Raw genomic sequence first — 23,434 nt, 5'->3', positions numbered from 1 at the left:
GACCTTGGGACACACTGCCTCGTCTCACTTGGGAGCGGGCCAGGCCAGAGCCCAGAGAAGATGAGGCCGGGTCACTTCTGGGCAGAGGAAAGATGGGGCAGAACTTTAGAGCAAGGGGAAGAAAGGTGCAGAAAGGGTGCTGCCAGTTCCTGTACAAGAGTGCAGGCTGACAGACAAATGTGGGAAAGGGTCAGCTGTGTTCCTAGAGCACGAGCAGCCCAGACTAGTTGGAGTAATTCTGGGGTCAAGGAAAAGGCATGAGTCTAAAAAGACAGCTGGAATCTAGATAGTACCATAGGGCATTGAATCCCAAGCTAGGAAGCCTGGGTTTATTCTATAAATGATAGGGAGCCAGTGAAGGTTGTAGAGTGATGTAGTGCAGAGAAAATGATAGGTTTGTCCCATCCATTCTTATCCAGAAAACAAGGTCTGGGCATAGCCACCAATTAGTGTACTGAGTCCCGTGGTCTTGACTCCTGCTACGCCTATCTATGGGATCTAAGGCCCTGCTGGCCTTGGGATTTGGGGCTCAAGGATCCCAGAGGAGACTGGGCCCAGGTAGGAAAAATGAGGTCAAGAACTAGTGGAAAAGCAAGCCCCTATTCTAACCTCATTCATTTCTTCAACAAACTTTCATTCACTGCGTGCTAGATACCAGGCCCTGCACCAGGCCCATGGCCAGTGCTCTAAGCAAGATGTCCAGTGTGAAAAGATACATTGCAGGGGTGCCTAACTTTGGCTGGAAGGCAAGAAGGGTTTCTCTGAGGAAGCAGCATTTAGGCTGAGCCTAAGAGAAGAGCAGGAGTTAGCAGGTGAAGACGAGGCAGAGAGTGTGCTCCATTGGGATGTAACAGTATGTGCAGAGGTCCAAAGGGTAGAGAGGGCAGCATGGTGGGGGATCAGAAATAAGCCCCCCAAGGATGCAGCAAGCTAGGGCAGTGAGAGGGCACTGAGAGAGGGCCAGCGATGGGTTTTGTTGTTTTGGTTTTTAATGTTTATTTTTGAGAGAGAGCATGAGCATGAGCAGGGGAGCACAGAGGCTCTGAAGCAGGCTTTGTGCTGACAGCAGAGAGCCCAATGCAGGATCTGAACTCACGAACCATGAGATCATGACCTGAGCCCAAGTCGGACGCTTAACCGACTGAGCTGCCCAGGCACCCCCAATGAAGGGTTTTAAATGGGAGTGACATGATTAGACTTGTTGATTATAGAACAAATGTGTTGGGCACTTAATATGGCCAATGTAAAGTAGTCCCACAGGCCCCTGACCATAGCACCATGTTTTATTTTTCTCATTGCATTTTACTGAAAGTATCGTGTTTATTAATTTGTTTATGTGTTTATTATCTGCCTCCCCTACTGGCCTGCCAGCCCCACGAGGGTAGGGATTGTGTCTGTCTCCTTCACTGTTCCAAAACAGCATCTGGCACATAGCAAAAACCCAAGAAAGAGCAAATGAATGAATGAATGGGTGGGTGGGTGGGCCAGTGCCTGAATATTTTATCTGCTCTTAATTCTCAGGTGACTTTGGGATGGGTAAATGGTCACCCCACTTTAAGATGAGGAAAGTGAACCATGGAGAGTTTAAGTAACTGGCCCAGGATTACATAGCTAGGATGTAGTAGAGCCAAAGCTCTCTCAGCAGAGCCAAAGCTCAGAACCACTATGCTCAGGTCCTGCTGAATTCAAGCTCGTGGTGATAGTGGAGGAGGCAGACCAGCGGGGGTTCCTGGCTGAGAGCAGGCTGAGCACAGGGAACAGCGGTAGCAGGAGACTGCCCCGGCATTCAGGGCAGAGGTAGAAGAGTTCCCCTGGAGGGACAGCTAGGGAATTTCATACATTGTATGGGGTGGGGGGGTGGCTAACACACCCTTCTCCTATACAGAAAACAGCGGAAGCAGATGCACAATCACCTCCGGCAGAACATGTGCCCAGCCCACCAGAATCGGAGCTTGGCCAACGGGCCCAGTCACCCCCGGCTGGACCCTGAGGAGATCCAGATGGCAGATGTGAGTGGTATTACCAGAACCCCTTCACTGTACTGCCAGCCTTTGTCACGTGCCCTGCAAGGAAGGGCCGGGGCAGCAGCCAGCCCATCCCATGCTCAGCCTTGCCCGCTAGCCTCGCCTAGCCTCACCAGAATGACTGGCCTCGCTTTGCCCACTTCCTTAAGGGATTGATTTGCTGGGGCCACCGCTGCCCTAACATCAAGTCACTTATCCAGTGGACCACTCCCCAACCTGAAGCTTAGTGCTTCACTTCCCCATCCCCACCCGGAAGGAGGGCTGACCCACTCACTCGTCACTAACTCCCGCCCAACTGTGTCTGTTGCAGTATATCTCCAAGAATGTGCCAGCCACAGACCATGTCATCCGGAGGGAAACGGAGACCACCTTCTCTGGGAGCCACTCCTGTTCTCCTTCTCACCACTGTTCCACAGCCACACCCACCTCCAGCCACAGGTGGGCACCACCCAGGCCCACAGAGATTTGCAGACTCCTGTATGCACACCCACAGAAAGCACTAACACATATGCCCGGAGACACACAAAGAAACCTCCCAGCCAGGCTATGCCCTGTACTGAGGGTCCCTCTGAGTCAAGGGATATAGGTAAAGGACTTCAGACCGGAACCCACCACCAAACATTCATCCATCCTCAGGGGACCAGATTCCCTTTTCCAGTCTAAACCAGCCCCAGAGGAACAACAGCATCACTGGGCTCCCACCTAACATGTAGTTTTGGTTGGACCTCATTAGCACCACATTATCTGGCATAAAATGCCTCCTCATCCAAACACCCAGACCTATTAGATGCTCTCTCCTGAGTTTGTTTTTACGAACCTAGTCCACCTTAGCCTCCTTTTCTTTGTTCACCCAAGCACAAAGGTTCATACAGCTCAATAGCATGGTTGGCCTCCTTCTTCCCTGGGGAACAGCATGGAATAGGCCGGGCCCCCACGTATTGGCCACTAGGGCTGCGCTCCTGACATAAGAGGCTAAGGATCATGGGAGTGGACCCGGGGCCCCGGGCTGAGGCTAGGGGGAGGTTGGTTATACGAAGGAAAAGAAAAGGCTTACACCTGTTGGGGCTCACCCATCCACAGGACCCTAGCCCTCCTTTTCCCTCCATCATACTACACGTCAGCTCAGAGTGGAGAAGGGCATTGAGCTGAGGGTGCCTGAAATGAAATGAAGAACCGGGGGGCGGGGGGACCTGGGACCACACCTGTTAAGCTGTTCTGCCCCTTCCTGATCCCCCACCTCACCTCCACTTGGCTTCTCTAGGCATGAGAGCCACACGTGGAGCCTGGAACGTTCTGAAAGCCTGACCTCTGACTCCCAGTCGGGCATCATGCTGTCATCAGTGGGCACAAGCAAGTGCAACAGCCCAGCGTGTGTGGAGGCCCGGGCACGGCGGGCAGCAGCCTACAGCCTGGAGGAGCGGCGCAGGGCTGCCGTGCCACCTTACCACGACTCCGTAGACTCTCTGCGTGACTCCCCACATAGCGAGAGGTCAGTTCCTATCTTGTGTCCTGTGCCCCACCTTGGCCAGAGGACTGGCACCAATGACCCAGGGCCGACCCTTAGGGCACCTCAGAGACACTCCAAAAATTCCCATGTCCATTTTTCAGACAGGCAAGCAAGGTCCCTGAAAGGTGGAATGATCTGCTCAGGGTGCATGTTAATGACAGACTGGGACTGAGTTTGAGCCAGTGGACCCTGGTGTGGAGTGACCATCTAATTTAATTGTCCTACTGGGACACTTTTCAAAGTTGAAGAGGATGCTATAATTGCACTAGAACATCAGGAACAAACAGTGGCTGTTCTGGACAAGCCAGAACATATGGTAGCCCTACCCTGGTGTCACCTAGAGGCCCCATGTCCCAGTGGGAACAGAAAGACACCAAGATCGAGCAGACTGAAGGGTGGGAGGGGAGGCTGTCTGCAAAGAGAATGACCAGGGCAGGCTGGGCATGAGCCAAGAAGGACTGCAGGCCCTGGCAGTATCAGCAACAAGGCCCAGGGATCAAGACACCGTTGGGTTTCCGAGCAGTGGCTGAACTGAGAACCAGGAAACTCCCCTTCTTCCCTGACTCCAAGCCAGGAGTCATAGGAGGCCAGCCCTCTACGTTGCTCAGCCCTCCAGTGGCCCTTAGCAAGTGGGGTCTGTGGGAGGAGAGTAGAGGAAGGTGCATAGTACTGGGAACTCCAGGCTGGAGTGGAGGGAGAGGAAATGTTCTCTGGCTCTAACTTCACCTACTCCCTGCCAGCCCTCACTGAGCAGCCTGCCTGGGGGTCCAGAGACGGTCCATCTTGTTTTTGCTACTGAGAAGCTCCCAGCCACAAACACAAACCACTGAAACTCACAGCGTCCTATGGAACGTGCTAAGCACAGGACATCCCAGCAGGACAGACAGACCCAGCCTAACTGCAGGCTCTAGGAGGCAGCCAGGTTTTCCATACCCAACCTTTTAAAGCCCAGCTCCACCACCTATGTGATTTGCAGCAGGTTGATCACCTGTGCCTTGTTTCCTCAGCTGTGGAACATGAAAAACAATACCTATCATGCATGGTTCTTGCGAAGGCCATCAGAGATCATGTGCACAAAGCTCTCTGACTCCTACTTGGCTACACTAGGTTGTTATCAATCATTATCAATAGCAATAGAACTTCTTACTGGTTGGGAGGCAGAGAGACAGGGAGAGCTTTCCAGGCAAGGGAGTACCTTGAGCTGTACTAGCAGAGGCACTTAAGAACATTGCTGGTGAGTGAGATGCCCAGAGCAGGGTGAGATGTAGGGAGAATGGAGCTGGGCCTGAACAGGTAGACTGGGGCCAGGTAGATGGCTGATGGCCCTGGGGCAGGAAGGGCCTCCTTAAGCAAAACTGACTTTAAAAGATTGCTTTGGAAACTGCATACAGTGGAGGAGAGACCCTGGAGTGGGGGAATAACCAGAGTGAACAATTAGGCCCAGGTCGAGGTAGAGCAGGGCAAAGGGTGTGCTCCAGGAGGTGGGGTATGGTGGTTAACTGGATGTCCATGTGGGAGAGGGAAGTCAGATGATCCAGAAAGAGAGTAATAAGGGCTCTGGAGAGCAGGGAAGCATAAGTCCTGGTTCTGCCTGGCATCGGTTCAAATCCCAGCCCTACTACTTCCCGGTTGTGTGAACCTTGAGCAAGTCACTTAAATGTTCTGAGTCTCAGTTTTCTCATGTGTGGTATGGGACTAAAGTAAGGGTCCTACAGAATTACCGTATTAGATGAAATGGTGCATGTAAAATGCCCCAATCTGAGCCTGACCCAAAGTAACAGTTCAAGAATATTGGTGACTGTGTGCATCCCTCACACCAAAAGGACCGTTCACGTTGGAGCATCAGGCAGGCAGTGGCACCGGCACATCCCATGTGATACGTTTACGGAATCATTCCAACAACAGCCTGGAATGAGCACTGTGGTTATCCCCTCTTAACACAGAAGGAAACCGAGCCTGGGGGAGGTTAAGGAAATTGCTTAAGGTCACTGAGGACTGCCACCATCATTCGGGCGGGCGGGATCCCAGGCACTACCAGTGGTCCACCGCAACCCATAACCCGTAACCCCCAGCCCACGCCTCTGCGTCTCTCCGCAGGTACGTGTCGGCACTGACCACGCCCGCGCGCCTTTCTCCAGTGGACTTCCACTACTCGCTGGCCACGCAGGTGCCGACTTTTGAGATCACGTCCCCCAACTCCGCTCACGCAGTGTCGCTGCCGCCGGCCGCACCCATCAGCTACCGCCTGGCGGAGCAGCAGCCGCTTCTGCGGCAGCCGGCGCCCCCTGGCCCCGGGCCGGGACCCGGCGCGGACATGCAGCGCAGCTACGACAGCTACTACTACCCCGCGGCGGGGCCCGGGCCGCGGCGCGGGGCCTGCGCGCTGGGCGGCAGCCTGGGCAGCCTGCCCGCCAGCCCCTTCCGCATCCCGGAGGACGACGAGTACGAGACCACGCAGGAGTGCGCGCCCCCTCCCCCACCGCGGCCGCGCGCCCGCGGCGCGTCCCGCAGGACGTCGGCGGGGCCCCGGCGCTGGCGCCGCTCGCGCCTCAACGGGCTGGCGGCGCAGCGCGCACGCGCGGCGCGGGACTCGCTGTCGCTGAGCAGCGGCTCGGGTGGCGGCTCGGCCTCAGGCTCGGACGACGACGCGGACGGGGCGCTGGCGGCCGAGAGTACGCCTTTCCTCGGCCTGCGCGCGGCGCACGATGCGCTGCGCTCGGACTCGCCGCCGCTGTGCCCGGCGGCCGACAGCAGGACTTACTACTCCCTGGACAGCCACAGCACGCGGGCCAGCAGCAGACACAGCCGCGGGCCCCCCCCGCGGGGCAAGCAGGACTCGGCGCCCCTCTAGGGGCCCCCGCCGCCCCGCCGCCCCCCTCCGCCTCGCCTGCCCCACTGTCTTTACGGAGAACAGAGACCACCGCCTGGAGAGAGAAAGGAGGAAAAAAAGAAATAAAAATATTTTTATTTTCTATAAAAGGAAAAAGGTATAACAAAATGTTTTATTTTCATTTTAGCAAAAATTGTCTTATAATACTAGCTAACGGCAAAGACGTTTTTATAGGGAAACTATTTATATGTAACATCCTGATTTACAGCTTCGGAAAAAAAAAAAAGAAACAACAAAAAAAAAGAGAGATGGGCCAATTTTTTGACTCTTTAATAGAAACCTATATTGTGGTGCCTTTTGCTGTACGCTAATCTGGAGCTCCTGGAGAGAAGTCTGGGTTGTGGGGTGGGGTGGGGTGGGGCTGAGGGGTCTGTAGGATCCCCAGCTGGCAGGGGTGAGAGGAAGCCGGCAAAGAAAAGACTGCTGGGTGCTAGTGGGGGCAAGGGTGGGGGCTGGGAGGGGATCCGCCCTGAGGAAGGAAATGAGGACAGGAGTAGCTTTGCCCTCAGGCAAGATCTTCAGGCCCCCGACACCCTGAGGAGAAGGCGAGGAGAAGGTGGGGATCCTAGGCTTGGAGCTAGAGTTGGGGTCAGGTAACTTTTGGAGGGGGAGACTTGAGGCCCAGCGACAGCAACCAGAATGGGGAGGGGGCCACCCTGCTCCTCATAGCTGCTAAGGGAGGGGGCACTAAGAGGTCTTCCCAACAGCACCGGCCCCAGGGAGGGGGCAGCTCTGCCAGGGCCCCAAAGTTCCAGCTCCTCCTCCCCTGTGGCCTCCAGGATGCCCTTCCGTCCTCTGCAGCACCTTCGTTTACAGGTTGTCTTTTCTATTTTATGCCTGCATGTCCTTTGCATTTCAGATTCTTTAGATTGGATGCATGGTCACGCTGGGACCGAGAAGAGCCACTCCACAGTGTATTTGATTCCCCTTTTAGCAATAAAGTAACACCATTTCCTTCCAGACCCCAAGCCACCTACGAATTCCACTCCCTCCCCACCCCGCAAAACTGGGTCCAGTGCTAATTTGTCAAAAGGTAATTGTTTAAACAAACAAACAAACAAATGAGAACCCTGCCCTGAAATGTCCAAACACCTGACTGTTGACACTTGAACATTTTTATATTATAAATAAAATCAGAAATAACTCATGTTTGACTGTGTGTGCCTAGCCCCCAGGTGAGAATGAGGACCTGGGTGGAGATGGATGGATGTTGGGGTGGAGATTGGAGAGGGCCAGGCTAGTCCCTGGGAGGAAGAGACTGTCCCTCTAATCTCCCCGGCTTCAGCTCCCAGGACAGGCTCCAACCCTCCTCCCTCCTCCAAGATTATTCACCGGGTATCCCCCCTGGCTTCTGGGGAACCTGGCCAAGGGGCTGATGCAGATTATTCTGCTTTGAGCTCAGCCTCAGACCTCTGGCCCACTTCCTACCCTGGAGCTCCTGGGGCTGGACTGAGGCAACAATTTCCGGGCCTATGTGGGTGAGGAGGGAAGGGTTGTGGGATTGGCACTGGGGCAGCTGAGGCAAGATGACCCTTGGGGCCTCAAGCATGTCACAGGCAAAGCCTGGACATGCAAGGTGGCATAATGGGTACCCTTGGCTGCCAGGAAGACCACAGCTGCTGCAGCTTGTAAGCCCACAGGGTTTTGTGCTTTTCCCAACTTTATAGCCCCTCAGAGCCAGGGCCTGTTTAAACCTGCAGTCCCTGAGGAAGGCATGGAGAAGGCAGATGGCGGTCCAGGGTGCATAAGCCTTTTCCCTCATTGATTAATTTATTAAACCAGTGCCAGGATCCCTTATGTTCCAGCCGGACACAAGGAAGTCGTCTATCCAAAGAGCTCAGGTGGTTGACCTGTGTGCACACATGCACGATCGCCCCCAGAACATGTGTGTGGTCGCTTTGAAGACCTACAAATGGGAGGGACAGAGAGGCTTCATTAAGGCTGAGAGGGGCGGAGTTCAAGTTCTAGCTCCGCCCCTCACGGGCTATGTGACTTCTCTAGGCCACTGTTTCCTCAGCTGTTAAAGGGTGATGCCGATACCTACCTCAAAGGGTTACTGTGGAGATTATCTATAAAGCACCCAGTATTGCTTCTGGCATATGATGCTTATTAGTGGCTAATTTGATGATGATGATGGTATCCTGTGCCTTGCATTCTTGAATCACGCAGAGTGGCAAAAACTGGGTGAAGGGACGTGATGGGGAAAAGTAAAGAAAGGACTAAAGTTACGGTGTTCATTGTGGGGGGCTGGGGGGGATAAGTACCTGTTATAAAAAAAAACAAAGGAAAATAAAGAACTGAATCGTACATAAACCTGCAAATCACCTCTCCCAGGGCCCATCTGATGATCTCATCCAAATCCCTTTGCTGGCTCTGAGTTTGCTGTTGGCTTTAAGCTTTTCTAACAGCCAATAATTCCTCTATGTGATTTCTGACCTCTATGTGAACCCCAATGGTCGTGAATGACCTCTTGGTGAACCTATTGGCCTTTTCGGGAGCCCTCAGTGTCAATATGACCCTTCTGAGGGCTCGGAGTTGCTGTTACCTTCTAAATTTTCAGTCAGAAACCACCTCTGTGACTTCAGTGAACCCACTGACCTCTTTGTGAACCCCAGTAATTGTGAGTGACCTCTCGGTGAACCCATTGGACTTCTCATGACCCCAAATAATTGTATCAAGTGATTTGGTAGCGTTGTTAGCTGCTCTGGATTCTAAAATACCTACTGAGAGTCTAAGGCCAGAACCTAATCTGTCACCCATTCATTTCCCAAGCGTGAATGGGACCTGGGAGCCGGTGTGGCCAGAGAGGCTCTTTTTCCCTGTGCCTCCCAAACTGATGCCTTAGGGCATCTTTAGTGGCCCATCAGGAAGAGGTATAGCCCTGTCAAGCAGCTTCCCTACTACCACCCTGTCCCCCACAAGCACTTAGGACATTCTGGAGACTTCCTGAGTTGGTGGTCTTCCCCACTCCTCCAATCTTTCTTCTTCTCTCTGCCAGGTCAGTTTTGGTTTTCTCCCCAGCGTTCCCAGGCTCCCAAATGGTAATGGTGACGTCCTGTCCCCCTCCCCACTAGACTGTGAGCCCCAGGTGGACAGGGAGCTGCTCAGTCCTCTTCTCACCACAGTATCCTCAGCACCTAGCACAGTGTGCGGCACTGTTGACCTTCACTGAATGAGAAAATGAAGGCTCAAAGAAACGCTGTGATCCAGGGTCAGTCCCCAGAAGTCCCTGAGTCTGCAGGGACCACCCGGTGGCGCAAACCACTTACTGCATCTTGCCTGTGGTCCTCCATCCTCTGGGTTTGGACAGTCCTGGAAAATGGGCATATTAGGGGCAGAGGTTGTGGGGGAATGTGATGGTCCATTAGAATGCAGGAAAAAAATATTAGAACTCTGATTTAGATTTATTTTCATCTCATCTTTTTAAATTTCTATTTTTGTGTATGTTTTATAATGTACATAATATTTTAGTACAGTAGTACATGTATATAATTTACAATAAATAATTATACAATTAAGAAAGTGAACTAAAGATTTTTTTTACTGATGGGAGACATCACTAGTGCTCAGGGAAGCAGATCTGTCTGCAGCAGACAGAAGCACGCTCCTCTGCTTTCATTCACCCGCCCTCGTGAGGTGGAGGGTGGGAAACTGACCCCCAAAATCAGAGACCTTTGAGCCAGCCTGGAGATAGTACAGAGAGCTCTTTTACATTACATTGCTCTTTCAATTTCATTTAAATGAACATTTACTTCCCCTCAGCAAAATGAAGGGGCCAGATGGTTTGGCTGTAAAATACACTTCAGCTGATCCAAATTAAATAACCTGGATTTAAATCACTACCTATTTTCACAGACTTCTATGTCCCTTGCATCAAATGGGAGCGTGCTTGTAAATGTTAGGTACTTAATAGATAAGCCAACCTTGCAACTAACTAAATATGTTACCACTGAGGTCAGAGTGCTGCCCAGACTAATCTATTTTAAAAATATAAAGGATTTGCTCATCATAGCTACACTGAGGGTCCCATCACCCCCACCACTTGTCAGTCTGAGGAATGCAGGGCTTACAGGATGCTAGTCTGTGATCATCGCAGGGCAGATTTGTCTACCCTTCCCAAGCATGTCCTTAGCTAGCCTTTGTGAGTCACTAGAAGAGTGAAAGAAGTATCAACTTAAAGAACAATCAGCCACTTCTTATTCCCTTTTTTTTTCAAGACCAGAAATTACTGGCTTCCATAACGTCTCCCCCCCTACCCCCACAAACATCTTTGGGCTTGTTGACAAGTGGCTGTTGGCAAGGCAGAGTGTCTTTTATTCCTGTAGCAGATCTGTACAAGAGGCCACCTCTGTAGCTCAGAGACCTGGCAGCACCAACATAAAGACCAAAATATAAACAGGGCCATGGTCCATCCCACTCACACCCTGCAATGCCTGTGGGACAGATGGGGTGGCATATACACACACTGTCTACTTATTCCAAAGCATCAACTGTAAGAGCAGAGTAAATCACAGGTCAGCCGGAAGAGGGGAAAAGCAGTGAGAGGGGTTCAGCGCCGCCTCCACCTTCCCTCCCAGAGTGTCAGGGCCACCAAGGGACTAGATAGCAGCCCAGCAGCCCTCCTTGCTAACAGGTGGAGTGCTGAAATAGGCTTTTCCTTCATCATATTTCATCCTGATATCAGTTCCCAAATCATCTTTAAAGGGATTCCATATATATATATATATATATATATATATATATATATAATTCTTATATATATATATATACATTTTTGTCCATATAAAAGAAAGCAGTAGTGGCCTCCATAAATGGAAGGTGAGGCGGACGCACACACGAGTGGAGACGACTTGGCATCGAGGGAACAGGCCCGGGTCCTGGATTATTGCAAAGGGAGACAGGAGAACAGGGCATGGTTCCAAAAGGTACAAGGTGGAGGGAGGAGAGGATGGTGCTGGTGGTCTGCAGACCCGCTGCTGGTCAAGTCTGAAGAAGGAGAAGGGGAACAGCCGAGGATCCAAGCTGAGACCTGGAGTCAAGTCCTGCCCTTGGAAATAAGGGAGATGAGGGGAGGAACTTGTGAGGAGGGGAGGGCCCGGGAAGCCAGCGGCCAGTCCTCCTTTCCCAGTGAGATGGTGTCTAGAACATGCATACAACTGGCCTACAAAATGAGGCTCCATGGTGGAGAGGAATATGAGGGCTGGGGAGAAGGTCTGAGGCCCGGAAAAACCCCAGGATGCAAGATCAACGCCACGAGTAAGCATCTCCATCTCCTTGGCCCACAGGGCTCTCTGCACCCCTCTGGCTGTCTGTCAACTGCCTGGAGCTGGTGCAAGTGGCCCCCAGCTGGAATTGTGCTCACTGACCCCTCTGGGGACATTTGCCTGCCTCTGGGGCTCGCCCATCCATGCCAGCTAAGTATCAGGCCCGGCGGTATCCTTCATGGCTTTGCTGCCAGTCACAGTCCCGTGGCCCTGACTGAGGGCCGGGCTTGAGTGTGTCTTGCGGAGAGAAGGGTCATCCCCTTCCAAGGTGGCCAGCCGGGCCTCAATCCGCTCCAGGTCATCTGAGCCCACTTTGATTTTCACAGCCAAGAGGTGGATATAGGTCTCATAACGGCTTTTCTGGAAAAAGGGCAGAGAAAGGCCAAAAACAAAGTCAAAGGACAAACAACAAAACACGAAAAAAGTATGTGTACTTTATGTGACAAAAGACTAATTTCCTTAATATTCAGAGAGCTCTCACAAATCAATAAAAAAGGAGATCAACAACCCACTAAAAAAAAAATGGGCAAGGGGCATGCACAGAAATGTCACTCACAATTTAAAATTTTCAAGTTAATTAGCTGTGATTTCTTGACTAGGACACCAAAAGCACTGACAACAAAACTAAAAAGAGACAAATGGGATTATGAAATTTAAAACTCATGTGTATCAAAGGACATGAACAACACAGTGAAAAGGCAATCCACAGAATGGAAAAAAATATTTGCAAATCATGTATGTAATAAGGGTCTAGTAGCCAGAAATCTATGAAATATATTAAAAACTCCTGTAATTCAACAACAAAAACACAAACAACTCAATTAAAAAATGGCAAATGTTGGAGCCCCTGGGCGGCTCAGTCGGTTAAGTGTCCGACTTCTACTCAGGTCACGATCTAACGGTTTGTGAGTTCGAGCCCCACGTCGGGCTCTGTGCTGACAGCTCAGAGCCTGGAGCCTGCTTCAGATTCTGTGTCTCCTTCTCTCTATGCCCCTCTCCTGCTTGCACTCTGTCTCTCAAAAATAAACAAACATTAAAAATTTTCAATTAAAAACATGGCAAATGTCTTGACTAGACATTTCTCCAAAGAAGGCATACAAATGGCCAATAAGCACATGAACAGATGCTCAACATCATTATCATCGGGGAAATGCGGATCAAAATCACAATGAGATATCACCTCACACCTATTAGGACAACTACTATCAAAGAAAACTCAGCAACTAAGTGTTGGTGAGGATGTAGGGAACACTGGAATGGCACACTGCTTGCTGTAGAAAACAGTATGGCTTCTCTTCAGAAAGTGAAAAATAACAGGAGCACCGAGATGGTTCAGTGGGTTAAGCATCTACCTCTTGATATCAGCTCAGGTCATGAGCTCACAGTTTCTGAGTTCGAGCCTCGCGTCAGGCTCCATGCTGACAGTGCGGAGCCTGCTTGGGATTCTCTCTCTCCGTCTCTCCCTGCCCTTCCCCACCCCTCTCTCTCAAAATAAATAAATAAACTTAAAAAATAAAGTGAAAAATAACATTATCTTGTGATTTAGCAATACCATTTTGGGGCATATACCCAAAAAAACTTAAGGCAGGATCTCAGAAATATTTGCACACCCATGTTCATAGCAACACTATTTATAAGAGCCGAGAGATGAAATCAACCCAAATGTCCAGCAGTATATGAAAAGATAAGAAGTGGTATCTATATACAATGGAATATTATTCAGCCTAAAAAGGAAGGAAATTCTGACACAGGCCACAACGTGGATTAACTTGAGGACAAGCCAGTCACAAAACCACAAATCCTGGGGGCGCCTGGGTGGCACAGTCGGTTAAGCATCTGACATCAGCCAGGTCACGATCTCGCGGTCCGTGAGTTCGAGCCCCGCGTCGGGCTCTGGGCTGATGGCTCGGAGCCTGGAGCCTGTTTCTGATTCTGTGTCTCCCTCTCTCTCTGCCCCTCCCCCGTTCATGCTCTGTCTCTCTCTGTCCCAAAAATAAATAAAAAACGTTGAAAAAAAAAAACCCACAAATCCTGGATGATTCCACTCATACGAAGTACCGAGTCAAACTCAGAGAGATGAAGGTAGAACAGCGGTTGCTGGGGGTGGAAGGCAGAGTGCAGAGGGAGGGGCTGGGGAGTTGCTGTTTAATGGGTGTAGAATTTCAGTTTAGGAAGATGAAAAAGTTCTGGAGATTACTTGCATAACAATGTGAGTAGACTCAATACTACTGAACTACATACTTAAAAATGGTTAAGACGATAAATCTGATGTTATATGTATTTGCCACAATTAAAACATTTTTAATCCAAATTAATATAAGATACCCCTGGTTAAATCTCTCAGATTAGTGATGATTGAAACATTCAGTAGTGTCCAGTGTTGGTGAGGGCATGGACAGAGTAGTACATTCATAGCTATTTAAAGTGTTATAAATTGGTAAACATTTAGAAGGGGAGATTTGGCAGTGTCTGAGGGCCTGACTCTGAGCTTCCAGCCTTCACCACAGTCAGGAGAGGCTGAGATCCTAGAAGAAGCAGGGACTACAGGTGAGGAGACACTGTTCTCACACAGCTCTGCGACATGAACAGAAAGACCCTTCGTTGCTGGGCTTCACCTCCAGGACCCATCCCCCTCCCCCAGTTAAGCCAGCGGGAAGTGAGAAAGACAGGGGTGCCGAAATTCCAATCCGACTGACTGCCTCGGTTAGGATTCAGGCTCCAGCACTTCTTAACTGTCACCTCAGGCAAGTGATCTGCTCTAAGCCTCAATTTTCCCATCTGTAAAATGGGGATAAAAACAGACCTCACTTCACAGAGTTGACATGAGGATGAAATCATTCAGTACAAGGGAAGTGAAGGGAATCGCAGCTGCCTGGCCATTAGCGAGAGATCAGTCCACTGTAGCTTTTGCCATCCCTATGTTTACACTGCAGAGAGAGTGGGTCTGAGAAGATTTCAAAAGCTGAACAGCTTTATGTTTTTTTAAAGGTCAGGATCTCTTGTGGGAACTCCCTTTTCCTCATACCTCAACAGAAAATCAATGTGGAAATCTAGAGATTGAGATTGGTTACTTCCTGCCCTTCCTGCTCCAGAGGCTGTCTGAGCCTCTATACTGTCCACTCCTGCAAGCAGGTCAACACAAAGGCTGTCCAAAAGGGACAAGTGGTTCCCACCTCCCTCCTGCAAGCTGCCCCCCTCTGCTTGACCCAGTGAGAGTGATGCTCCATCAGCCCCGTTTGCAGAGCATCAGGGGGCAGGAGGGGGCAGGGAAAGGCAAGATGGAAGAAGGGAGAACTTAGGTGCTGTGCTTGATAAACATGTGCAAAAAAGGAAAATGACACAAAAGGGGGAGCAGGCCATGCAGACAGGCTCAAGCGGTCTGTGGTTTTGTTGTAACAGCTTCCGGAGTGGGCGGCTGGGTCATGGGGGGCGTGGAGGTGAAGAGGGTCTTAGAGAAGGGTGGTACCCGCCTGGTGCTCTTTGAGAGACACAGGTGAGGGCACAGTGCTTAACAATTAGCAGCTGGACTGTGCAGAGACCGGCCCACAGGAGGCCGTGCATGGCTCAAGAGCACCTCAGGGGAACCCCCAAAGTGGGGAGCGCCCAAACCAGGAGTCCCTGGCTGTAGAATGATGTTGGCGACAGGAGAAGAGCTGGCTTCCTCCTCCTGCCCCAGCCCTGAGCTTCGCAATCGGCCCCACGGAGAACCCACCTCAAAAGTGAGATAGTGCTCCTTCAGCCGGTTCTCCTCGGCCTCCTTGGACTTGACGCCCCTCTCGACAGGGTGACACCTGTGCTCAGCCAGCTCCGCAGTCACCTGCCTCAACTTATTCTCATGAGAACGCAGCTGCTCCTCCTGCAAAGACAAGTCCTGGACTGTGAGGGCCCACTCTCAGGACGGCACAGGAGTGGGTCTAATCCCGGCCTGCTGGATCTGCTTCACCAAAGGGAAACTGAGGCCAGGCCGGGGACATCAAGTATGTGGAGGACCTGAGGGAGTGGCCCTCCACTCTCCCGCTCCCCCCCTTGCTTTCATCAGCATCAACTCTCCTAGATAAATCTGCGGCAGGCTCAGGAGATGAGAGGCCCGCACACTGGAACGTGTGTGTAGACGCTGACACAGGCACACCAGCACTCCAGATGCACTCTGCCCCCACCCCGGTTCACAGGGACTCTCACGGGCACACACAAACACGATGGACCAAGGGACAGCCTGGCCTCTGCTACCTCTGGCTCCACAGGATGCACACATTCTCTCGCATTCTCCCCCAGACAGACTCCATGGTTACAGACCCAGGATCATACCCAAAGACAGGCAGAGACACTGTTCCTCACAGACAGGTGCACACGTACATCCCACCCACCGAAGTACGGCCAGACAGCTTCATGCTGTGTGAGCAGTGGGCTGCACCTGTGTGCGTATGTATGCGCACGTGTGTGCAGTGGAGGTGGGGGGAGAGAGCACGTGTGTGTGTACCTGTATGCTGTATGCCTGCGTGGGGTCTGCGTGTGTGTGTGCGTTGCATGTGCGTGCACAGGGGCTCTGGTAGCTCAATGGAGAGGTCCAAGGCAAGGGCCCAGTACAGAAGGGGGGCCTGATGAAGACAGGAGGCATGGAGCCCTTCCTGCCCTCTACCTCCCAAGTAGCGTTCCACCATTTATCTTCTCCTCTCCAAACTACCCCTGAAAAAGTCACGTAGTTTTGTTTTGTTTTTTTTTAGGATTACAAATAAAATATTTAAGGGTAGATCAGGACAGCAAAAGAGCCAGCCGAGTCTCACCTGTCCCCAGCTCCCTGTGGCACACACATTCTCTCGCATTCATGCTCAGACACGCACAATGCCCACAGACTCACAATGACATCCACAGGATACACCCCCATTGGCAGAGAAGAATGTAAGCCTCTGTGTGGTGTATGGCCTCAATCATCCCATCTGTAAATGGGGGTGGGGCGCAATGGGGATGGAGGAGAATATCTGCCTCTTCACTTTGTCTCTTAGCCCAAGATCAGGCACCATCTAGGAGCTGAGGTGAAGGCTGCTGAATGGGGGGCCTGGCTGGACACAGCCTGAGGAGGTGGCGTTGGGGTCCCGGGAGCTTGTACCTGGCAGAGGCGAGTGGTGCAGGAGGGCAGCAGGGGCCGACAGAACTTCTTCATGGAGCTGACAGCCGCGGGGAAGGACGGGGCTGAGAAGATGGCAGCCACCAGGTTGATCCTAAGGATCCAGGACAGCATTTCTTCCTTGCTCCTGAGGACAGGATGGGAGGGGAGATGGCACCGGCTTCTCACAATAGGACCCCCTGTCCCCTACCCAGGCCCTAGGACCCAGCACTAGCCTGGCATAGGGAGGCCATCAATCCCTTCACAAAAGGGGGACAAAGGAGTGAGGGAGGATGGCAGGATAGGGGTTGGATGGGCCTGGTCAAGTCTATGTACAGAGCTCCTCTCACTCCCAGCGGCTAGGCAAGACCTGGATTTTCACATGAAAATCAAGCTGTCCAGGTCCAGAGCTAATGGCCCTGGAGTAAGAGGACTTAGAGTCAGCAGGTGATCCCTGGATGACTCGAACCTAGAGATAACTGGACAAGCAGTGTCCCCACTTGGGTTTCCTGTCCCTTCCCCACTACCTTGTCCAGCATACACACTCCCATCTTGAGAGGTCACCTACCAGCCTCCCTCCTTTTAAGCTCATGTGACACATGAAACTCCAATCTCAAGTCACAGGACAGGATGAAGGGGAGTGTACAGAGGTCTTCCAGGGAAACTACAGGACAAGTCTTTCCCATCCATTTCCCCACCCTGATTTACAGTAAAGGATGATTCATTAAGACTCCATCTGCCTTGGACATAGGGACTTCAGCATGAAACTGAATCACCTGAAAGCCTGGTTAGAATACAACTGCTGGCCCAGCCCCAGAGTTTCTGATTCAATAGGTCTAAGGTGGGGCCAAAGAAATTGCATTTCTAACACATTTCCAGGAGATGCTGAGGACCACACTTAAGAACCTCTACTTTGGGCGACCCCAGCTATCAGTCGTGTGGCTGACGTGCAGGGCACCCCGCCTGAGATGGATGAGGAGAGGGGTGCAGGGTAGGCTCGATGCTGCAGGCCCTGAGGCCAGGGTAGGAGTGAGGGGGCTCCCACTCCTACTTACGGTGCCTGGAAGAGGAAGACCCTCCAGTCAGCTGTCTTCAGCTTGAGCACATTGGACTTCTTGCTGTAGTCGGAGGCCCTGGTGGCCAGAGCATGGTGCACACGAATGGCATTCTTCAGGTCACCCTCAGACAGAGCTTTGTCAGGCCTGTACTCATCCTGGACAGATGGGGTGGGGGCGGGCAAGCCTCTGTCATCACCAGGCTCTGGTTTGCTAGCCCACACTTCCTCGACCCTCGCCATCCCCCCCTTTTGCTCTCCTTCCATTCTTCATTCAGCTCTTGCCACTCTGATGCCATGCCCTCCCCAACAAAGCACTCCAGCCTCTCCTCTCCACACCCTAGTTTGTCCCAAGGCCAAAGAGAACTTCCACTGGGTATCCTCGGACTCCTGGGCACTTAAAAGGCCCTTCCCTGAAAACCCAAGGCTCTGACTGAGCTTGAGTCAGGTTTTAATGAGGGGAAGACCCAGCATCTGCCTAAGCCCCACGTCCTGCCAGGGACCCTCTGAGCACCACAAGGCAGGGGCCGGTTGGAAGACTGCACTGGCCTTTTTTGGGTAAGGACTCTGGGGGCAGTCTCTCACCTTCTGCAGGTACAGGATGGTTCCTTTGAGCACCGCGTAGAATTTCTTCCAGCCACGCCTCCCACGGGGTGCTAGGGATGGGGGTAAGGGTAGTGTGGCCACAACCACCCACCCCAATTATCTCCTCCCCCACATCCCTTTACATTCTACCTAGGTGTGCAACCCCAGACGAGCAGCCATGGGGCCAGACCCTCCCCCCAGACTGGCATCCCTCCCCATGTCCCTTCCCCTGCCTGACACCCACTCCTCTTGCCATCCATGTCGGCGTGAGTCTTCCGAGTCAGCACACCATGCTTGTAGGTGGTAGCGCTGAGAGCCTGCGGAACATCCAGGAAGGGGTTGCCACCATCCAGGATCCGTGTCACCTTCTTGGTGCCTGTCCCAAACTTGTCATCCACCAGCTCAGACAGTGATTTCCTCAGTTCGTCCTCATCACTAGGAAAATAGGAGGCCTGAGCACCACCTCCATGAAAGCCTTAGCCCCACAGGGACATGCTCCCTCCTCACCAACCACTCCTCTGGGAAGCAGTCAGAGGTGAAGAGCAGAGGTAAAGAGGTTCCAATTCCAGATCACAGATCCATATATTTGACCCCTCTCCTTAGTCTTTGATTCTGACCCCTGTCCTCTGAGCTTTGATTTTTGGCCTTCAAGCTCCAATCCTCCAAGCACTCTTTGACCACAAAGTTGGAGACCTTATTGGTTTTATTCCTTATTTCTTCTCTTCCATCCAACCCTGAAAGTCCAGCCCCAGGGAGCAGTGACCCATGGCCAGCCTGAAGCTGCTGACCAAGCCCCACAAACATGTCGGGGAAAGGTGGGCCAGTAGATGAGGCCCCTAAAGTCTAGGATCCCCATTACATCCCTGGTATAAAAATGCCAGATCTTCTCAGTGTTGTTGGAATTCCTCACAATTCCTACCTGGGGTCTCTACATGTACCCAAAGACCAAGGTGCCCTGGAGAGCACAGGAGGGTGGGGCAGCCACTTGCCCCAGGAGCCTCTCAGTCTCCCCACCCAGCAAGGTCACCACACCTCTTTCCAGATGGCTGGGCACCTCCAGGTCTCACTGCCTTTGCAGAGGAACAAATTATAGTGACAGTTGCCCCTCCCCACTACCAAGAGCTGTTACACTGGGGTCTCATGCTTCCTGCCTGCTTACCTCCCAAGAAGGAAACTATCATCATTGGGAATAGTGGCAATATTGCAGTATAGAAAACAAGTTGTGGCCATCATGAAACTCAAGTCACAGTTTAATCTATTCCATACCAGTGTAAACACTTCACACTTTTTATCAAGATAAAAAATGAACCCAAAGGGGAACTCAACGTGTGGTGCTGACCTGCTGGACAGGGGTCACCAGAGCCCTGGGCTGGGAGATATCAGCACCATGGAGAGTGACAGAAGTGACTTCCCTGCTCCCTCAGCCACTCCCTTTTTTTCCTTCCCAGTGACTCACTTTCCCCATACCTGTGCCCATGGGCACTACTCACATGGCCCATTCCAGCTTTTCATTCTTGATGGAGTTGTAAAGGGTCTACAACAGGGAAAAAGAAAAAGAGATGACTTCAGATGAAAATTCAAAGAAATCTGAATCTCTAGTAATGTGGATATAGTGAAGTATCATTTCAGCCAGTGGGGCAAATGGGTGTTTGATTCACAGTTGTTTGTTGGGTGGGTGAATGAATGTGGGGTGGGTGGGGAGATGATTGTTCAGATGAATGGGTGAATAGATCTGATGATGAGGTGGGCAGATAGGTTGGTGAGTAGGTGGATGGGTGGGGAAATGAGTGGGTGAGTGAGTGCTCATGGGTGTAGAAGGTGTATGTGTGGATGATGGGTGGGCATAGGGGCAGGTAAATGAGTTTCTGGGTAGGTGAATGGATGAAAGGATGGCTGCATGGGAGGTTGGGCAGATGGCGTGGGTGGGGAGTTGGGGTCATTTGATCTCACAAATACATTCTTTTTTTTTTGTTTTTTTTTCTTTTTCATGTTTATTTATTTTTGAAAGAGCACAAGCAGGGGAGGGGCAGAGAAAGAGAGAGACACAGAATCTGAAGCAGGCTGAAGGCTCTGAGCGGTTAGCACAACAGATGCTGACAGGTAACCCTCACATATACTTCTTAACAAGCACTCCTTGATGGTGAAAAAAAATAATTATGGTAAGAAGAGTGATGGAGACAATGTTCTATTTTTTGACCTCCAGACTCATTATCCAACTACCTACCTGGCATCACCATATCCTTCAAACCCACTGTCTAAAACTGAACTCATCACTTACCCCACCCCCATAAACCTGCTCCTCTTTCCCCCAAGGCAGAGAACTGACCAGGCTTGAAAGGCTTGTTGAGTTCTGCCCTGGGCTCTAACCTCAGAAGAAAACTAGAATCCCTTAATTCCTGGTGATGCTGAAAAACTGGCGGGGGGGGGGGGTTCACTGTGGTGATGACAATAATAGTTGTGGTGCAGGTGGCAGCGGTGATCAAGGTGGTGGTGGTGGCCATGGCAGCTGTAACAACTGGTGGAAGGTTTGAGGATTGCCATAACAGCAATAATGATAATGGAGTGCCAAAACAAGTCTCATAAAGCCTATCCCTCTGCCTAACTCAGGGAACACATAACAGTCAAATGTTGAACTGGATGTTCACTAACTCTGTCCCAAAGTCATGGTGGCCCTGACCCCAGTATTAAAAACCTAGACTGTCAGGTGGGTACCTGGATGGCTCAGTCAGTAGAGCATGTAACTCCTGATCTCTGGGTCATGAGTTTGAGCCCCATGTTGGGTGTAAAGATTACTTTAAAAAAATCTAGGAGCTCCTGGGTGGCACAGTTGGTGAAGTGTCCAACTCGTGATGTTAGCTCAGGTCATCATCTCATAGTTCATGAGTTCAAGCCTTCCATCTGACTCTGCACTCACAGTGTAGGGTCTGCTTGGGATTCTCTGTTTCCCTCTCTTTGCCCCTCCCCTGCTCTCTATCTCTCTCTCATACACAAAATAAATAAATAAACATTTTTGAAAAATCTAGGGGCATCTGGGTGGCTCAGTCAGTTAAACATCCAACTCTTGATTTTGGCTCAGGTCATAATCTCACCATTTGTGACATCAAGCCCCACGTCAGGCTCTGCACTAATGACACAGAGCCTGCTTGGGATTCTCTCTCCCGCTCTCTCTCTGCCCTTCCCCTGTTCATGCACCAGCCTGCACAATCTCTCTCCCAAAATAAATAAATAAATAAACTTTAAGAAAAAAAAAAAAGAAAAATTCTAGACTGTCAAGATTTAGTGAAGCAGAGATCTCTCTCCTCCCCACCTATTCCCCACCCACATGTGAGCATGGGAACCCTTAACAGATTTTACCTTGAGCAGGTCTTTGGCAAAGTCTTGGCCATCATTCAGCTGGTCCAAGTTGGCAATGAATTGCTGACAGGACATCTTCTTGCCAATGTTCTGTAATGGAGAAATGGTTCTAGCTGAGAGTAGGGATGAGGCTCGTGCGATCCCCACACCCTGCCCTGCCCAGCCAGAAGGGTGGAGGCAGCATCAAGGGCAGTAATGAAAAATACTGTCTCGATTTCCCTTTGTCTCCAAGGGTTTACAAAACTCTTTTTCACTTTCAAGATTCTATCTCACCCTCAAGCATCATGAAAAGTTGGAGTTCTCCTCTCGCCCAGATGGAGTCAGGTTGGACTCAATTATATAATAGTTGATATCTGCCAGGTGCCTAGTGTGTTCCAGGGATTGTACTTGACATGCATTATTTTATTTCGTTCTCACAACAAGGAAAAGGCGAGGTGAGTATTATCATCATCCCCATTTGACAGTTAAGGAAACTGAGGTACAGAAAGGTGAAGTGACGTGCCCATGATCACACAGCAAGGAAGTGGAAGGGCTGAGTGTGTCTGACACCAAAGCCCATGCTCTCACCCGCTACTCCATGGTTAACTCTCCCAAGGTCACACAGCACCAGGACTTGAACCCAGGCCTCTTGGCTGCTGAGCAGAAGCTCTGTGTATTCCGTCACAACTGTCTCACCCTCTCACCTGTACAGAGGGGCGGCAAGACCTCCAAGAGGTAGGTGAAGTGAGGGAGAGGTTGGTCTTAAGAGAATCAAAAATCAATTTCCATCAACACACATGGGTACCCCATGCTGAGCTGGGCTGGGCTGGGGCCAAGGGAACCCAAGCAGATGGTCTCACTCCAGGAGGCACAGACAGACAAAGAGCTGAGAATGACTGTACCCCCAAGTTCTGCCTTTTTTAAACCACTGAATAGCAGAGGGGCTCCAGTCCTCCAAACCCAACACCTGATGTACATACTTTCAGACTCTTCTTGCAATATCCATGTTTGAGGACACACTGGGTGGCACTTCATCTTTGTAAAGACGAAGACCCTTGAACACCAGATACCTATTGGTGTAGGATTTTGTGGATTTAGGTTTGCTTTAAGACAATATTTCCCAAGACTTACCTACAGATGGGAATAGGGATTCCCCCAAAAAAGACTTCATAATCAAATAAGTTTATGTGCATGATTCAGAGTGCTTAATGTGCTTTTGTGTGTTGGGAGTCTCCAAAGAGAGGATTCCATGTACAGCTTCCCGTATCCATTGACCTTAGCCCCATCGTAACAAAGAGAATCTATTAATATCATGTGGGACGTTCACATACCACAGAAAATAATTCAGAAAACAAGAATATAAGGGAGCATAAGGCTTTGTAAGTAGCTGACAAGCAAGAATTTTCTATACCTTTCCAAAGGGTTAAGGAGACAAGATCTTGTATGTACCTCAATAGGGTATGTTTCCTATGTTTATGTGTACATTTTACATGGACATATATGTACCTGCATAATAGCCATTTATGTCCGCATTCATAACAGGAATATGAGGCAATAATGTCTGAGTTCCACACACTGAACATCCCCCAGCCACCAGTCAGGAGTTCAAAATCAAAAAATAACCAGGCAAGATTTTTAATCCTAGAAATGACAGGCTATCTTGTTGCAGATGAACC

At 50.9% G+C, this 23,434-nt stretch overlaps 2 protein-coding genes across 8 annotated transcripts in view; one reads left to right on the top strand and one right to left on the bottom strand.

The window, feature by feature from the left end:
• NRG2 (neuregulin 2) overlaps positions 1 to 7,568 on the top strand; it is a 185,888-nt gene extending 178,320 nt beyond the window's left edge. For all 4 annotated transcript variants that reach the window (XM_043575137.1, XM_043575056.1, XM_043574884.1 and 1 more), the window contains 4 exons: positions 1,886 to 2,009; positions 2,335 to 2,462; positions 3,286 to 3,513; positions 5,629 to 7,568. In XM_043575137.1, the coding sequence (XP_043431072.1) occupies positions 1,886 to 2,009; positions 2,335 to 2,462; positions 3,286 to 3,513; positions 5,629 to 6,382 (1,234 nt within the window). In that variant the 3' untranslated portion in view covers positions 6,383 to 7,568. The remainder of the gene's footprint in view (positions 1 to 1,885; positions 2,010 to 2,334; positions 2,463 to 3,285; positions 3,514 to 5,628) is intronic.
• A 3,144-nt stretch (positions 7,569 to 10,712) lies between these two features.
• The window catches only part of PSD2 (pleckstrin and Sec7 domain containing 2), a 56,585-nt gene continuing 43,863 nt past the window's right edge, over positions 10,713 to 23,434 (bottom strand). For 2 of the 4 annotated variants that reach the window (XM_043575338.1, XM_043575262.1), the window contains 8 exons: positions 21,780 to 21,870; positions 19,916 to 19,959; positions 18,670 to 18,860; positions 18,426 to 18,496; positions 17,842 to 17,999; positions 16,790 to 16,934; positions 15,398 to 15,541; positions 10,713 to 12,045 (listed from right to left, as the gene is read on the bottom strand). In XM_043575338.1, coding sequence (XP_043431273.1) covers positions 11,836 to 12,045; positions 15,398 to 15,541; positions 16,790 to 16,934; positions 17,842 to 17,999; positions 18,426 to 18,496; positions 18,670 to 18,860; positions 19,916 to 19,959; positions 21,780 to 21,870 — 1,054 coding nt within the window. In that variant the 3' untranslated portion in view covers positions 10,713 to 11,835. The remainder of the gene's footprint in view (positions 12,046 to 15,397; positions 15,542 to 16,789; positions 16,935 to 17,841; positions 18,000 to 18,425; positions 18,497 to 18,669; positions 18,861 to 19,915; positions 19,960 to 21,779; positions 21,871 to 23,434) is intronic. The other 2 variants (XM_043575503.1, XM_043575427.1) reach the window with 2 other exon arrangements.

Source organism: Prionailurus bengalensis, chromosome A1, assembly GCF_016509475.1.
Source record: "Prionailurus bengalensis isolate Pbe53 chromosome A1, Fcat_Pben_1.1_paternal_pri, whole genome shotgun sequence".
NCBI classification, from domain to species: domain Eukaryota; kingdom Metazoa; phylum Chordata; class Mammalia; order Carnivora; family Felidae; genus Prionailurus; species Prionailurus bengalensis.
This window is presented reverse-complemented; position numbering and strand designations above follow the sequence as displayed.